The following is a 17,313-nucleotide window of genomic DNA, read 5'->3' as shown; positions in this document are numbered from 1 at the left end:
TTGAAATAGATCAAGCAAAGTCACAAGCTTCCATCAATGTCATGGCACATGCGTCAAGCCAAGAAGAGAGAAGAAGAAGAAGAAGAAGAGGAGGAGGATGACGAGGAAGAAGAAGAAGAGGAGAGCAAAGGTTTTCTAGGGTTTCCTGTCAACCAAAGTTCTCCAGCATCGCCTTCAATCCGTTGTCCACCTGCCGCACAACCACCTCGTCCACCTCTGCCTGCAAACGGAGAACGGAGACCCCGTGGGCGCCCACCCAAAAACTGGCCCTGGGGCAAAGGGGCGAAGGATTGCCAACGAGTCGGACGTCCATCTAAGGTCCGCCCAATGGAGGAAGAGGATGACGACGATGACAAGATAGAGGGAGGAAAAACTGGCTCAGCTGAAAGTCCGCCCTCACTTTTCTCATTGGAGAGAAAAGCCGAGTCAACAGGTTTTCGCACACTGGACATGGCCAGACACCCCACCATAACCCCCACACGAAGAGGCCGCCCTCCAAGGAAAAAGAGAGGCCCCAAGCCCAGACAGATGGAGGAACGTAGTGATGGGCTCGCGCAGCTTCCTGGTGTTTCCAGGCTCGGTGATCCTTCTCTTGTCCGGAAGAGCGGCTTCAGTGATAGCAGTGAAGAAGATGAGGAGGATGAGGAGGATGAAGAGGAGAGCAGGGCATGCTCTCCACCCATTCTCACGAAGCCTGCTATGGGCCTTAAATGCAAGGTACAAAACAAAATATAACGGTACTTCGGTTTTTTGTTACAATTTGCAACTTTCCTTGGCTTTACTAGCGTAAAAGTCAGAGTTACGTAGTGCGTTTGAATGCCTCATCACATAACAGGACAGGAAGACAGGAGACTGAGTTACACACAAAGACTTTAAAGGGGAACTGCATCATTCACAATCCTTATGTGAAACATGAACATATATTTATTTCACTTTTATTTTCACTTTGCATTTTAACACGAGAAAACAAGTTAATTTGAGCTATCTTACAACGCTGTAATTGGGATACACCTATTTTGACAATGAAGTCCTGTAAAAAAAATTGATATACACACTGTTATTACGCATTAACACTGATAACATTTAATAGTTGCAGTACCTTACCGTATTTTGACGATTTAAAACTCTACCGAAACTTCTTTTCTATGTGTACTGATACACATACTGATGCTCGTTCTGTCAACAACAACAACAGCGGCGACAACACTTACGATGTCCGCTTTCATTTTTGATGGCTGTGTCTTCCAGCACAAGACGTGTGCATCAGTCCTCAGGTAAAAAAAAAATGCTGACGGAAAACGAGCATCTCGTTGAGTCTTTTTCACGGAAATTGAGAGTTGGTATCCACTCTTCCATCTGTGAACGATGCTGCAGCATCTCATGAGATTAGCGGTCAGCGAATTGTCTAGTTAGTTTCTATTGATGCGCCAAGGAAAGAAGTTTCGGTTGTGTTTTAAATCATCAAAATTCGACAAGATGTGGCAACTATTACATGTTATCATTTTGTTTATTTGATCATTTTTGGGGGGCGGCACGGCGGTCTAGTGGTTAGCGCGCAGACCTTGCAGCTAGGAGAGGAGGGTTCAATTCCTCCTTCCTCTGTGTGGAGCTTGCATGTTCTCCCCGTGCATGCATGGTTTTTCATGCACTTGTATATATCTATATATCAGTAGGGCTGCACGGCGGTAAAGTGGTTAGCGGGTAGACCTCACAGCTAGGAGACCCGGGTTCAATTCCACCCTTGCCCATCTCTGTGTGGAGTTTGCATGTTCTCTGTGGGTTTTCTCTGGGTACTCCGGTTTCCTCCCACATTCCAAAAACATGCTAGGTTAATTGGCCACTCCAAATTATCCATAGGTATGAATGTGAGTGTGAATGGTTGTTTGTCTATATGTGCCCTGTGATTGGCTGGCCACCAGTCCAGGGTGTACCCCACCTCTCGCCGGAAGACAGCTGGGATAGGCTCCAGCATCCCCTGTGACCCTCGTGAGGATAAGCAGTAGAAAATGAATGAATGAATATTTATAGAGCCCTCTAGACATGAAATAACACCCCTACAGTCATCTTTCCATCCATATTACCCATTATAGTTGACTTTGTTGCTATTGCCGTTTTGTTAGGTCTCACAGCTAGGAGACCCGGGTTCAATTCCCCGCTCGGGCATCTCTTTGTGGAGTTTGCATGTTCTCCCTGTGCATGCGTGGGTTTTCTCCGGGTACTCCGGTTTCCTCCCACATTCCAAAAACATGCTAGGTTAATTGGCCACTCCAAATTGTCCATAGGTATGAATGTGAGTGTGAATGGTTGTTTGTCTATATGTGCCCTGTGATTGGCTGGCCACCAGTCCAGGGTGTACCCCGCCTCTTGCCCAAAGACAGCTGGGATAGGCTCCAGCACCCTCCGCGACCCTTGTGAGGAAAAGCGGTAGAAAATGAATGAATGAATGAATGATAATTTTTGGCCTGCATCTACAATCTCTGATATTGCCACTCCGATACAAGTGGAAAGTTACAAATGGAAAGTTCCGCTGGACAACAAAGAAGTCATTAGCTATAACGGAAAAGATGACTAGACCCTGTTGGTGACTTAGTAAAGTCAGGTTTACAATGCTTAATTGAGCATGTTGAAACTTGTTATATTAGGCCCAGTCGACACTACATTGTGGTCCATTTTACTCATACCTAGTGTGACATTGGTATCGGCTAATATTTGCGGCTGCAATATTGGATTCGGATTAAAAGTGAATAGCTTTTATCGGGACGCCACTAGTTATGATTGGATCGTAACATTTGGAATAATGGACTATAAATAAATCAAGCACTCTATTGACTTCAATTCAATTTCCCTTTCTGTTTTGCCCAGAAGCCATTGAGAAAGCGTCGTTTTCGTCAGCGCAGCCACCCTCACAGCAGCGTGGTGACCGAGACCATTTCTGAGACCACGGAGGTTCTGGATGAGCCCTTTGTAGATTCCGACTCGGAGAGGCCCATGCCGAGGCTTGAGGAGGAGACGCCCCTGGGTCACCCACTGCGCCGCTACCCTCCAGCCCGCTCCGCACTTAGGTTGTCAGACCCAGCTCCCAAAAGGGGAAGACACTGCAACCTCTCAGATTCAGAGGAAGATGGTAGGTTCAATGACATTTGAGTTTTAAAGTTAAATGTATTACATGGTTTATATGACACTTGTCATTTTTTCTTTCATTTCAGATCTTGCTGCTATGCTGAATCCTATGGCTGAATTGCCGTCAGGCCCGTCTGCAAACGTAGTTGCCAATCCTGAGGTCCCAGTCAAGAAGAAGAAGGGCTGGCCTAAGGGAAAAAGTCGTAAACCACTTCACTGGAAGAAACGGGGACCCGGAAGGCCGCCTGGAAGTGGAGCCAACCAGCGAGCGGCTGCAGTAAGCCTAGCAACCGGTGCAACTCCACCGCCCAAAATCAAAATGAAGCCCGGTCGCAAGCCTCGGAGCTGGTATCTGCAGCGAGCCCAAGAGGAAGCAGACAGGCAGGAGAAGGAGAGACAAAAACTGCTCGAGGAGCAGCTGGACAAAAATGCCCCGCTGCTGTCAATAGATAGAAACAACAAACGAGTTTCCAGATTCGCTTCTGATAACAAAGAAAAGTACTCCGACGACGAGGACTATCTCCCTATGCCCGCGGAGCCAAAGGTCCCTAAAAGGAGAGGGAGACCACCTAAGAATCCCGCCCTCCGTCAACCACCGCCGCCTGCACCAAAGCCACATCAAACCTCTGAACCCGAGGAAGCAGAAGAAGAAGACGAAGAGGAGGACGAGGTTGCGGCAGAGAGAACCTGGGAGGAGAACAAATCAAGCCGTCCGCTTTCTTGTCCTTTGTTGTCTCCTCCGTCCTCTTTATCCAACCCAGGGCCTCGGGACCAACAGTTCCGTCCTCAGGGTATGGATATTGTGGAAGGAGAAGATGATGATGATGATGAGGAAGAAGAACGAGAAGAAGAGGAATTTGAGAGGCAGGGAAATAGTAATCTTACAATGCCGAGGAGAGCAACAGCTACACCGGGTTCAGGAAGCCGGCGTAGTGAGGACCATGATGCAGATGATGAAGGTGACGGACACCCAGAAGAGAAGAGCAGCAGTAAGAAAAGGAAAAGTCAGGAGTCGGAGGATGAGGACGAAGATGAAGACGAGGAGGAGGAGCCTGCTTCCCATGCGAGCTCACCTCCAGTCAAAGAAGAACCAGAAGGCGGAGAGGCTTTTTTAGACATGGAGAACAGCGTGGCCCGGGACTACGTCAGCAAGCAGGAGGAGGACGAAGAGGAGGAGGAGGAACAGCCTGAAGAGCAGTTGCAGGCGTCAAAGTGTCGCCCCCCCTCCGGTGACCCGCAGCAGGACGACAGGGAGCGCAGAGAGCAGGAGGAGTCTGCTGTGGCTGCCGCCGCTGTGGAAACTGTCACGGCCATGTCTGTTCCCTCGGAACCCATGGAGCTCCAGCCGTTGCAAACGGAGGACAAAGATGTCGCGCTGTTGATCGAACCCCAACAAACACACTCCCACGCCCACTCTCATCAGCACCCGGACTTCAAAGAAGAGCTGGGTCACCATCACTCACATCATCCCCATCACCACTCCAATGAACTAGACCTGGAGACGGTCCAGGCCGTCCAGTCTCTGACGCAAGGGGAAGCCCAGGATGAAGAGACCGAGCCTCATCATGGGGCTTACCAGGACTGTGAAGAGACACTTGCGGCCTGTCGGACTCTACAGAGTTACAGCCACACCGGGGACGCCGAGGAAGAGGCGCTTGCATTAGTCGAGGAGTGTGGCGCCTCACAACACAGCAGCCCAATGCCCAATCCCCCAATGGCTTCCCTTCCCAGTCAGTCTGTGCGTTCGGTGAACAGTCCAGGATTGCCGTCCACCATCATGGATACAACACCAACTGGGCAGAGAGGAGGAACTCCTGGTCCCACGGCGCCAGGTGGAAATTCTGGTGGAAGTGGAAGTGGGTACACGCAAATCACTCCGGAACATCCCAGTTCTTTGTCCGCACCCTCTCAACAGAACATGGAGACCTCTCCAATGATGGACGTCCCGTCTGTGTCGGACCACTCGCAGCAAGTGGTGGACAGCGGCTTCAGCGACCTGGGCAGCATTGAGAGCACGACAGAGAACTATGACAACCCCAGTAGCTATGACTCCACTATGGGCGGAGGAGGCAATGGGACAGGAAATGGGGGCAACGGAGGAGGGATGTCAGTCCCAGGAGCTTCCTCCGCTTCTTCTTCTGCTGCCTCTTCTTCCAGCTCGGCCACCCCGTCGTCGTCCTCTCAGTCCAACAGCTGCTCCTTCGTTCCAGCTCCCAGCTTAGCATCTTCCACGGGAAATGGATCTTCTCAGCATGGACTGGGAAGCTGTAGCCTCATCCAGCAAAGCGGATCTGGTGCCAACAGCGCTCCCGGAACCAGTAACGGCACTCCCGTCCCCCAAGCTCCACCTCGTCCTCACCCATCCAGCACACCCGGCTGTGGAATTAAATCTCCACAGAGCTGCGGCGTTATCGAGAGGCCTCCGAGCACCAGTCAGCAACAGCAGCAGTCGTCCCAAAAAAAGGTGCCACAGCAGCCTCCTCAGCAGCAGCAAGCCCCCAACTCCCAGCCCCCGTCCTCTGCCCCACCTCCGCAGCAGCAGCAGCAGGCTCTTTCACAGTGTAGCATGGGTAACGGCTTTGGCTCCACTCCCATGATCATGGAGATCCCCGAGAGCGGAGGGGGAGGTGGCCGTACCCTGTACGAGCGTATGGGTCAGGACTTTGGCACAGGGGGCTACCCCCAACCCTCTGCAACCTTCAGCCTGGCCAAACTCCAGCAGCTCACAAACACCATCATGGATCCCCACGCCATGCCTTACTCCCACTCTGCCTCCGTCACCTCCTACGCCACCAGTGTTTCACTCTCTAATCCCGGGCTTGCCCCCTCTGCCCACACCCCCATCCCCCAGGGCCAGCCCACAATGACCCCGCCCCCTAACCTCAGCTCCGGCTCCATGAACCTGGGCTCCCTGCAGCTGCAATGCAACATGCCCACCACCAACATCAGCCTCGGCCCCCCGCCGCACACGCAGCGACTGCAGGGCCAAATGGCGACCGTCAAAGGCCATATCTCCATCCGCTCCAAAGCCACTCAGCAACTGGCGCCCGCCACGCACCAGCAGCAGCTCTACGGGCGCAGCTCGGGGGCCGTAGCCATGCAGGGCACACCTCGCACCTTGGCTGTTCAACGCGGCATGATGCCCAATCTCATGCCCACGCCGGCGGCGTACAATTCCATGAACATGACTCCGCTCAACGCCATGTCAGCCGGCTACCGAATGCCCCAACCAATGATGAACAGCGGTTACCACGGTAACCCGCCTTACATGAATCAGCCAGCTCAGTATCCCATGCAAATGCAAATGGGAATGATGGGAGGGCAGGGTTACCCCCAGCAGCCTATGCAGCCAAATCACCATGGCAACATGATGTACACGGGCCCCTCTCATCACAGCTACGCTGGCGTCCCAAAGCAGTCGCCGTATATGAGCAGATGAACAGCCGAAAAATGAAAAAGACAACACAGGGGGGGGGCCAAGGCTTATACTCGCTGTACTTTTAGATGTGCATCACTCTTCTTCACACTCTCCGGTGCTCTGGAAGGCACCAGGAAGGAGCTGAATTGCAACAGAGAGACTGTTTTTCTGTGTATTCATAGTGGTAGTTTCTCATAGGAGAGACAGGGTGTGTACATGGACCAGGTCAGACTTACATAGTCCCGAATCTCTACTTTTCCTCTTCATGTGCAGGGGGAGAAAAGAGGATATGGCGAGGAATATACACAGAAAAGGACAATTTGTCGGACTGCAAATGATAAACAGTTATCTGGTTATTTTCATCCATGCACACAATCTTTCGACATAGGAAGCCTTACCATAAAAAAAAAAAAAAAGAAAAAAGACGCTTGAACAGTAGGTGCATTCTTGTTTTGTTAAACATGTTGAACTTTATTTTTGTTGTTTTGGTAAAAAAAAAAAATCCTTGTGCAGTCAGGCCTCATATGCTTTAGTCTTTATATACGTGGCATTCTGAAATGAGTGGCACACACACCGTTGGGGGTCTCTCACACCCGACCCCCCCGTCTCCGCAGCCAGACAGGTCACACGGTCCAAGTGAAGGAGCAGGGGCCTCCTGTGTGTGTAGAGGTGTTCAGCCATGTTTTTCTGTCTTCCTGGATGGATGGCATCATACCAAAAACACTGCAGAGACACAGAGGAAAGGAACCGTTTTACCGTATTTTAATCCATGCGTAAATACAATAGCATTATGTTGCAGATTTCTACCGATGTAAATATTCTGATACCTCCCATTATCAAGCAACACACACACACACATACACACATGTACTGGCTAGCTCTTGCCTAGGAATGTACAACCTTCCGCTTTCTACTTCTCCACACTCCACTGACAGTCTTTGTACAATGTCTTCTTCTTTGGCAATTAAATAAAACGGTGAGATTTTCCATTTTAGCCGCTTCAAGGAAAACGCGGTTTACAAATTAGCCAATTCCCCACAAAGTGTTGATGACCCAAAAAGGGTCGAGGTTGTCCGCTTATGAATCGTGTATTCTGTTAAGCCTGTATTTTTTTATATATATATATATATTTTATTGTCTCTCAACTTACTGTCTTTGCTAGAGATACTGCGGTTAGACAGCCTTTGTAAAAGGTGCACCTAAAAAGGCCTGGTGTAGTGCATGGCTTAACTCACACAGAGGCACACTCGTACGAAAAGCAGGGTCAGAGCTTTGTTGGTTGTGGCGTTTGAATGCCGTAAGGTGGAACGGTTCACCTTGTTGCTCCACGTACCAGTATTCAACGTCAAGAGAGGAGTTTTTTTTTTGTTTTGTTTTGTTGTTGTTGTTTTCTTATACACCTGACATTGCATACTTTATTTGTGTCTATTGTTCTGTTCTGAACTTTTTCTTTCTGAATTTTATCAGAGTGGGCAGCTTTCTATTGCGACACAAGCTGACTCTTTTTGACTTTAGAAAACCTGTTGTAGAGAACATGTTTTTTCTATAATATAAAAAGGAAATTCTGACATTGATATTGGTACTGTCATTTTTTCCCCCATTTTTGTTTCAGGAAAAAAAAACATTTTTAGCTCACATCTTGGGTAATAATTACTAAGAAATTCAAAATAAATAAAAAAAAAATTCTGCTCACTTTTAGTGACTTTAAGATGCCTTTAACCTCTCCATTCCATCTCATCTCTAGAGTTTTTCTATCTTTGTGTAGTATATTAATGCTATTTTAAACAAAAGGACTACAAATATCTAAAGGTCACTTGGCATTTTTTTTACTTGTGTGTGTATAGGATGACTTCCTTACATTAAAGAGGCATGTACAAATAAGCTCCGTATATTTCTGTCTGTTTATATCGCTTCCCTTTTTGTATCCTTTGGAATTGTACATGTTACGTTGTATGCTAAGAGAGAGTGCAAAAATAAATAGAGTGTTTGGCTGAGTGCAGTGCTGTGCTGTGCTCAGCGCCCTCAACTCTCTTCTCTTGTCTCTGTATGTATTTCCATTTATTCGTCCCCTCTTTCTTAGCAAGTACTTTCAAAGAACTCTGTACATTTTAACATAAAATGAAAATAAATTATGTTGAGCCATTCACGTTTCTCTTGACGTTTTTAAGGTCATGCATTTTGTAATTCTATGCTTTAAAACTCCAGTGACAATCCATGCTGCTAGTCACATGTTGGATAAAGAAAGTCATAAACAACTGAAATAAAGTTGCCTGACATGGGCCATACACATTTTAATTACTTCAATATGTGTAGACAGATGTCCAGTTGAAAAATTACATTTTTGTAATTTTGACAGTTAAAAAATGGCCCTTATAAGTGTATTTTGTTTTTTAATTATTAAAAAAATCAACACAGGTAGCATAATACCCTATATTGTGCTAAAACTTAATAAGGCCGTGTTTGAATTCGCAGTGTGCATCCTACTAGTAGTAGCCTACCAAGGTCTTCCTCACACTTCCTGGTTGTGTCACGTGTTCTCGTGTTTACTCCGACGTCCTAGCGTTTTTAAAGGCTGAACGAGACGCGCAAAGAATGTTGGGATATGATGGACCACAGCGGTTGTTTAAATGCAGACTTCTTCTCAATGAAGGGATTTGTCGACCGCATTTTGAGGAGCCTTCGCGCAACAAGATGACGTCACATGCAGCCTACAAATGCGCACTTTAAGGACGCAAACACAGCTTATATATCTAACACCAGAAACAAAATGTCAGACCTGCTTTCTTTTGAACCAATCATGAAGCATATCTACTGAGATTTGCCACAGCAGTGGCCTCCTCGTCCAATCAAGACTAAGCCTCACCGGAACTACTTTCTTACTCTTGGCCAATGAATGCATTGAAAAGGCGGGATTTACATTTTTTCTGGGCTTGTTATTGGTTGTTTTTTTTTCCTTCGCTCCCTGGCACCAGAGGCTGATCCACCAAACGGAAGCGACGACAGTGTCATATTTCAATGAGAAAATTGTGAAATTCGAGACCTAGACGTAGAAATTGTCCCAGGTAAGTGCTTTATGACTCTACAAAGTGTTCTCTGCTTAACTCGAACTGCCAATAAATAATTGTTTAACTCTATTTTCATTCGCGTTGTGGTTGATGGTTCTCCCCCTCTTGTCATGAGACACTCAGGAGGAGGACTGATGAATATTATTGTCGATTGAGATGGAGGCCTGTAAAATGTCGCACCGTTATTGCGTGTTTACATTTGACAGAATGGTTAGCTTCATTTAGTCAACAATAACTATAATATGAGTCGGCGGCATCTTGTGTTTTAGTTTCCGTTCGGGTTCATTTGCTATTTCACAGTAGCTCAGCAATGACTTGTGCCTTGGACCTGGGGGTGGGAGTAAGAATTAAGTTCAACTTTAAGCATTTCAAGCTCATGTACTGGAGATGTAGTAAAAGATAAAAGGCATATTGTATATTAAATGACATTAATATTTATCTGCAGACAAAATTTCATCAAAATTGAATGTGTTTTTTTTTTGCCCGGAAATACTACATGTCACGTGTACATTGTGTTTAGTATGGGGTCTAAAGGAATACACAGCGTGCTGCTGTACTGCAGTATATGGGAAAAAACATGAAAATTATGACACTTGATTTTCTTCCCTGGACTTTTTGATTAGAAAAAAATATATAAAAATGGATACTATGTATGACTTTTGAAACAAATTTTCACATACCTGCCAGTCTCATGTGAAATGCCGTTGACAGATGAAAATATTTTACTCTTGCTGGGAATTACCAACTCCAACCACTTCCTTGAGACCTGTAATATTTGTTATCATTGTCATTTTTCATGTAAATTGAGGAAGCAAAAGCAGTATCGGCCACAAATATCGGCCCAAGCAAAATCGGCCATCGGCTAAGGGTGATGGGGAAAAAATCGGTATCGGCATCGGCCCGAAAAAAAACATATCGGTCGATCCCTATTGCACATGATGACCGCACAGAATAACCTCTTAATATTGTGAGGAAAAATAATAACATTTTAAGAATACATTCATTTTTAAAAGTCATCATAACATGAGAAACAAATAAGTTGTAATGTTTGGAAAATTAGGTAGGAGTAAAACGTGAAATTATTATAGGAATAAACTAGGACTGAGCGATATATCGATATTTTGAAAAATATCAATATTTCTTTTCAGCACAATATCAAAAAGAAGCATAACATTCATACCGATATAGACTGGATTTTATGTGGAGGTCTCATGTTTCAAGATGGCGTCCCCCTAGTGGTAGCTATTGAAGGAAGGTCTGTGTCTCCTGCGCCGTTTTAAGCGTTTAATAGTGCTTTATTTATTAATTCCTTATTGTTTTTGTACCATAGCGACCCCTTAAGCACGTTTTCAGCTATTGATGTTCATCTTATTATGTATGTAGCTTGCCACTAGCGGCATTGTTGACACTCGTGAGCAGCTTTTAGCTTTGAGCACCCGACGAATACACAACGACAAATGAGCGGATATCCCCGCAGAGATATGGAGGTGGGGAAGCTGCACAGTGAAAAAGACTGTATAAAGGTTTCTGTATAAAGACTGCATCATTGATCATTGATTTTCTTGAAATATATATAACATTTTACAAAAATATCAAAGTGGCCCTTGCATCATTTAATTTTTTTTAGTATGTGGCACTCGGTGGAAAAAGTTTGGACACCCCTGCATTATATAATCAATTCCCAAACACTGAGCAATAACATGAGTAGAGTAGCGATGACGTTAGAGCAATCTAAATGGAGGCTTTATTGGTGCGGTGACCTTCCAGTTATGTCATGATGTCATTACAGCGGGATTTATGTCATCATGAGCTCATCTATGATTATTACCAAGTGGAAAAAGTCAAGTGAGAAATTGATAATTTTGGTATTTCACTCATTTCTAATGCAGTAAAACAATGACATAGTGCAACATAGATTGGCTTTAGCATCTTTCATGCACAAAATGTAACAACGTGGCCCCGCATCATTCATTCCTGTTTGAAGAATTGGAAAAAGTTTGGCCACATTGGCGCTAAAGATGGAATACGCAACAACTGTATCCTGTGTTGTTGGGGTGAAAGCTTTGTGAGTCCTTCAGGGCACAAACTGCCTTTATCCACAAAGAATGTCATGTGATAAGTAGGGAGTATGCAACTTTTTCAAACAATTCAAACCTTAAGAGACATTGTTTTGATGAAGAAGGAATGTATTATGGCTATTTTTGACAGCACTGTCACATGACGTGTAACTGACACAACCCCATGACTCGCTCTACATCAGTGATTTCCAACCAGTGTGCCGTGTCATATGTATATTTATAAATATATATTTTCTTAAATATTTACCCATTGACAATGACAAAATATCAGAATCCGCCAATGAACAGTACACCATGTCACGTTCGGTCCCATTTAGCACTCAATGTCTGTCATTTTAACAAGAGATAATATACACCACAGGATGGGTAGACCCAGTCTGATGGTTTGTGTTGGAATAAGCAGTAGATGCAAGACAGACCTTATTTTCATTAATGGAAACCATAGTGCGGCCCGTTGTCGTGACGACATCCTGACCCCCTGTCGCAGTTCCATCACTATCGCCTAATGCGGCAGCAGGATGACGCGAGACCACGTCACCAAAGTCTGTCAGGACTGCCTGAGGCATAATAATGTTCAGTGTCTCGAATTGGCCTGCGTATTCCCAGATTTCAACCCTAGAGAACATCTATGAGGTATTTAGGATCGCAGAGAAGGCGTGGTCTAGAACCAGCCATAGTCCCAACAGTTGCTTCAAGCACTCCAGGCGGAATGGGAGCGCATCACAGAGTGATGTCAGAGCAGGCCATACAAGATACTGACTTCGGGGATCCAGAATTGCACCTTCAACTGATACAATTAATTTGAAACCATGAAACATCTGTTCTTCATTCCTGACTCTGAAACTGTGTTTTGATTTGAATCTTAATATTTGTTATGTATTTTAAAATTTATCATAACAAAATGGCATGTGTTGCAATAAACTCAATGTTGTGTAGAAAGTTTTGGTCAGTATATAAGTCAATATTTTAATAATGGTAATGGTTCTATTTCATTTGAACATGCATCAGATTACAATTGAGTGCATCCCATAATCAGTTCACAGTTCCACATGTCCAAAAGGAGTAGGAAGAAGCAAAGCTTATTAAATCCTACCCCTCCATCTGGTACTTTTACAATCAGTAACTGTTACATCTGTTCACTTCCTGCTTTCCTAATTTATTTTTATTTTTATTTTTATTTTTATTTTTATTTTTATTTTTATTTTTATTTTTATTTTTATTTTTATTTTTATTTTTATTTTTATTTTTATTTTTATTTTTATTTTTATTTTTATTTATTTTAATATATTAGTAATAGTATAGTAATATATTATAGTAATATAATTGCTGTGTTTAATAGTAAAACATATGCATATTAAACAAATGGGACATATTTGTACCATAAATTAAGAATAGTCCAGCATAAAATGGCTAAATGAATTAAAAACAAATTTAAGCCATTCAGAAGACTCATTGAAAGACATGTTGTGATAGATAGTATTCTCCACTGGCCACCAGGTGTCAGCAATGTTCCATTAATGAGACAACAGCCATTGCAGAAAGTACTAAAGAAACAGCAAGAACGTACTAACGTGTGAGTCTGTATTATGTCTTATTTATGTATATATGTCTTATTATGTCTACTGTGTATATTTGGTAATACGAGTGTAACGGTCACAATAGGGGTATTATTTCATGTTTACAGCTGTATTTACAGGTAGAGGGTTATTAACAAGTTTTCTACGTGCTAATTATGAAACTATTTAAACTTTCTAGTTTGGCCCCCTTTCTCACTGTTACTTGTCCCACATTGTATTTGTAGCCCCCAGCCAAGATGATCCACAGCCTGTTCCTGGTCAACGCCTCAGGAGACATTTTTCTGGAAAAACACTGGAAGAGCGTGGTCAGCCGCTCCGTGTGCGACTATTTCTTTGAAGCCCAGGAGCGTGCCACTGAACCGGAGAACGTCCCGCCTGTCATCCCCACGCCGCACCACTACCTCATCAATGTTCTCAGACATCGCATCTACTTTGTGGCAGTCATCCAGAGCGAGGTGCCGCCACTCTTTGTCATTGAGTTTCTGCACAGAGTCGTCGACACGTTCCAGGTTCAACTTTTTGTCTTATTGCATCATTCTTCCTTGTCCATTGTGTGGTTAATTAAATGTGTCTTCTGTCTTACTATGTACTTATATGTGAACAGGACTATTTTGGCGTATGCACAGAGGCCGCCATTAAAGACAACGTGGTTGTGGTCTATGAACTTTTGGAGGAGATGCTGGACAACGGTTTCCCTCTGGCCACTGAGTCCAACATCCTCAAAGAGCTAATCAAGCCCCCCACCATCCTCCGCACGATGGTCAACACCATCACAGGTATCCCGTTTTATCCTCTCCACAACTTGTAACATCTTCCTGCAACCCCTCACCTTGTTGTAATTAGTATAACGTTTATCAATATTTATTATTATTATTATTATTTATTATCACACTAACAAACAATTTGCTTTGTTTACAGGCAGCACAAATGTAGGTGAACAGCTCCCTACTGGTCAGCTGTCAGTGGTGCCATGGCGACGCACCGGAGTCAAGTACACCAACAATGAAGCTTACTTTGACGTGGTGGAGGAGATTGACGCGATCATTGATAAGTCGGGTATGCAATGAGGCCGCCCGCACATCTACAGTCTGTAGCCTAAATATCTCATCCAATTCATAATTTCCCTCAGGTTCCACCATAACTGCAGAAATCCAGGGAGTAATTGATGCCTGTGTCAAACTGACTGGCATGCCTGACCTGACATTGTCATTTATGGTAAGTTGATAATATTTATTATTAAAATATTAAATAATATATAATTTAATATTAAAATAAAATAATTATTATAATATTTTATAAGATCATAAAAATATTTTCTAAATATTATATAATATTTTATTATTATATTATATTATAAATAATTAATAAATAATTATTATAATTAATAATATTATAAAAAGTATTTTATATGCTCAGAAAGGAAGATTTCAACAAAAACTAATTATATAATAATAATTATTATAATATTTAATAACATTATATGAAATATTTTCTACATATTATATTAGATTTTATTATTATATTATATTATAAATAGTTATTATAATTAATAATATTATAAAAATATTTTATATGCTCACAAAGGAAGAAAATATATAAGCATATAAATAGGCTGTGTGAGTGGATAGCGCGCAGACCTCACAGTTAGGAGACCAGGGTTCAATTCCACCCTCGGCCAGCTCTGTGTGGAGTTTGCATGTTCTCCCCGTGCATGCGTGGGTTTTCTCCGGGTACTCCGGTTTCCTCCCACATTCCAAAAACATGCTAGGTTAATTAGCGACTCCAAATTGTCCATAGGTATGAATGTGAGTGTGAATGGTTGTTTGTCTATATGTGCCCTGTGATTGGCTGGCGACCAGTCTATGATGAATGATGTGACCAAATGTGTAAAAGAGTGAGATACTGCAAGAAATAATTTTCAATGAGTTTGTAGTATTGCTATACCCAATAAGAAAATTGTAAATATCATTTTGGAGACTAATAAAAACATACACTTCCACCCTCCATGTTAGAACCCTCGACTGCTGGATGACGTCAGCTTCCACCCGTGTGTCCGATTCAAGCGCTGGGAAGCTGAGCGTATCCTCTCCTTTATCCCTCCCGATGGAAACTTCCGTCTACTCTCTTATCATGTCAGCTCTCAGAAGTCAGTATCATGTCATAACTTTAAAGAAATGACATCGGTTTTATATATATAGACTCAGACCACATCCACATGTCTTCCCTCTTTTAGCCTGGTGGCCATTCCAGTGTACGTCAAACACAACATTACTTTCAGAGAAGGAAGCTCCCAGGGCCGTTTTGACTTGACGCTGGGCCCCAAGCAGACCATGGGCAAGGCTGTGGAGTCGGTGCTGGTCAGCAGTCAGCTCCCCCGGGGTGTCCTCAATGCAAACCTTAACCCCTCGCAAGGAACATACACCTTTGATCCAGTCACAAAGGTATTAAACTAAATCACAGTGTTTATTAGAAAACAAGATGGGATATTTAATATATACTATTATCTGTTATTAATGTTGTGTTTTGTTTTGGTTAGTTATTGAGTTGGGATGTAGGCAAGATCAACCCACAGAAGCTTCCCAGCCTGAAAGGCACCATGAGTCTTCAGGCGGGAGCCTCCAAACCTGATGAGAACCCCACCATTAACATTCAATTCAAGATCCAACAGATGGCCATCTCAGGTACACACACACATGCACAATTATTCACAGCAGACCTGACTCTCACTCTGGCAGCAGTGTCACACATCACCCAGTAGATGGCGCCAAAGACATAACATGTTTATCACGTGTGATTTGCAGCATTATTACGCTTCATGTTAAACACACAACCAAATTTGGTATCTTGTGTACATTTCTACCAAATATGAACCAGTGAATGAAAGTGTTTCTGTCTTTTTTTTTTTACCAGGGCTGAAGGTAAATCGTCTGGACATGTACGGTGAGAAATACAAACCTTTCAAAGGCATCAAGTACATGACTAAAGCTGGGAAGTTCCAGGTCCGAACATGAAAAGACAGCAGTTCTGCCCCCCAAAACGGACCAAACCTCCATGAGACTGACTGCGGATGTAATGCATTGGATTCATATATTTTCTGTTTACACACGTCAACATGTATTTCCGCATTTGTAGCAGTAACAAAATGATCAACTTACTGCTAATGTATTCCTACTAACTGAATATTTATTGATTACATTTAGGGTAAAATGGCGGTGCTGGTCTGGTGCTGTTTACATATAGAAAAAAAATACTATTTCCTTGATTGAAATGACTATGGTCAACTTTGTTGCACACAAATTATTAACATATTTTTGTTTTTCTATATTTTTCTTCCCCCACTACCTAGTTTATTCATTCATTCATTTTCTACCGCTTATCCTCACGATGGTCGCTGGGTTCCTGGAGTACACCCTGGACTGGTCGCCAGCCAATCACAGGGCACATATAGACAAACAACCATTCACACTCACATTCATACCTATGGACAATTTGGAGTCGCTAATTAACCTAGCATGTTTTTGGAATGTGGGAGGAAACCGGAGTACCCGGAGAAAACCCACGCATGCACGGGGAGAACATGCAAACTCCACACAGAGATGCCCGAGGGTGCAATTGAACCCTGGTCTCCTAGCTGTGAGGCCTGCGCGCTAACCACTCGACCACCGTGCAGCCTAGCTAGTTTATGTGTGTTTAAAAAAAAAACAAACTAATATTTCAGTGCAAAAGTGCTGTGTGGACCATTTTTATTTCTTATTTATTATTTTGAATCCCTGCTTCTCCACTTTCTGCATACTTTTACCTGTAAATTGACCAAAAACAGGAATATAACCCACTGTTGTACTCGTATTACAGTACTGAAAGAAGCTGATGTTAGTTACAGGCACTTTCAGCAGTGGTGTTATGGACCACTACTGAAAAAGAAAAATACATTTCATGTGTGTGTGTGTGTGTGTGTGTGTGTGTCAGCATCCTGCAGCCTTGTGTTATAAATGTGTCCAAATAAAGATTTGATGTGTTGAGTATCATAATTAGTTGGTTGTCATGCTTCTTGTTAT

At 43.5% G+C, this 17,313-nt stretch overlaps 2 protein-coding genes across 3 annotated transcripts in view; both read left to right on the top strand.

Moving 5' to 3' along the window:
• The window catches only part of kat6a (K(lysine) acetyltransferase 6A), a 40,538-nt gene extending 32,426 nt beyond the window's left edge, over positions 1–8,112 (top strand). Inside the window, exons 15-17 of one of the 2 annotated variants that reach the window (XM_058070047.1) lie at positions 10–717; positions 2,866–3,124; positions 3,207–8,112. In XM_058070047.1, the coding sequence (XP_057926030.1) occupies positions 10–717; positions 2,866–3,124; positions 3,207–6,559 (4,320 nt within the window). In that variant the 3' untranslated portion in view covers positions 6,560–8,112. Of the gene's footprint in view, positions 1–9; positions 718–2,862; positions 3,125–3,206 lie in introns of both variants that reach the window. The other variant, XM_058070046.1, reaches the window with a different exon arrangement.
• Positions 8,113–9,440: 1,328 nt separating this feature from the next.
• ap3m2 (adaptor related protein complex 3 subunit mu 2) lies at positions 9,441–17,243 on the top strand. The gene is made up of 9 exons (XM_058070055.1): positions 9,441–9,600; positions 13,483–13,767; positions 13,863–14,034; positions 14,177–14,314; positions 14,388–14,473; positions 15,271–15,404; positions 15,492–15,699; positions 15,795–15,939; positions 16,169–17,243. Exons 2-9 carry the CDS (start codon positions 13,495–13,497, stop codon positions 16,267–16,269), a joined length of 1,257 nt encoding a protein of 418 aa, XP_057926038.1. The 5' UTR covers positions 9,441–9,600; positions 13,483–13,494; the 3' UTR covers positions 16,270–17,243.
• Positions 17,244–17,313: the final 70 nt, after the last annotated feature.

The sequence above is a fragment of the Doryrhamphus excisus genome, chromosome 4 (genome assembly GCF_030265055.1).
Source record: "Doryrhamphus excisus isolate RoL2022-K1 chromosome 4, RoL_Dexc_1.0, whole genome shotgun sequence".
Classification (NCBI taxonomy): Eukaryota; Metazoa; Chordata; class Actinopteri; order Syngnathiformes; family Syngnathidae; genus Doryrhamphus; species Doryrhamphus excisus.
This window is presented reverse-complemented; position numbering and strand designations above follow the sequence as displayed.

Bases quoted from the DNA above. Each gene is read 5' to 3' on its own strand.
- ap3m2 (XM_058070055.1), top strand. From the start codon at position 13,495: ATGATCCACAGCCTGTTCCTGGTCAACGCCTCAGGAGACATTTTTCTG. The intron at 14,315-14,387 runs GTATGCAATGAG...AATTTCCCTCAG, and splicing joins CGCGATCATTGATAAGTCGG to GTTCCACCATAACTGCAGAA. The intron at 15,700-15,794 runs GTATTAAACTAA...TGTTTTGGTTAG, and splicing joins CCTTTGATCCAGTCACAAAG to TTATTGAGTTGGGATGTAGG.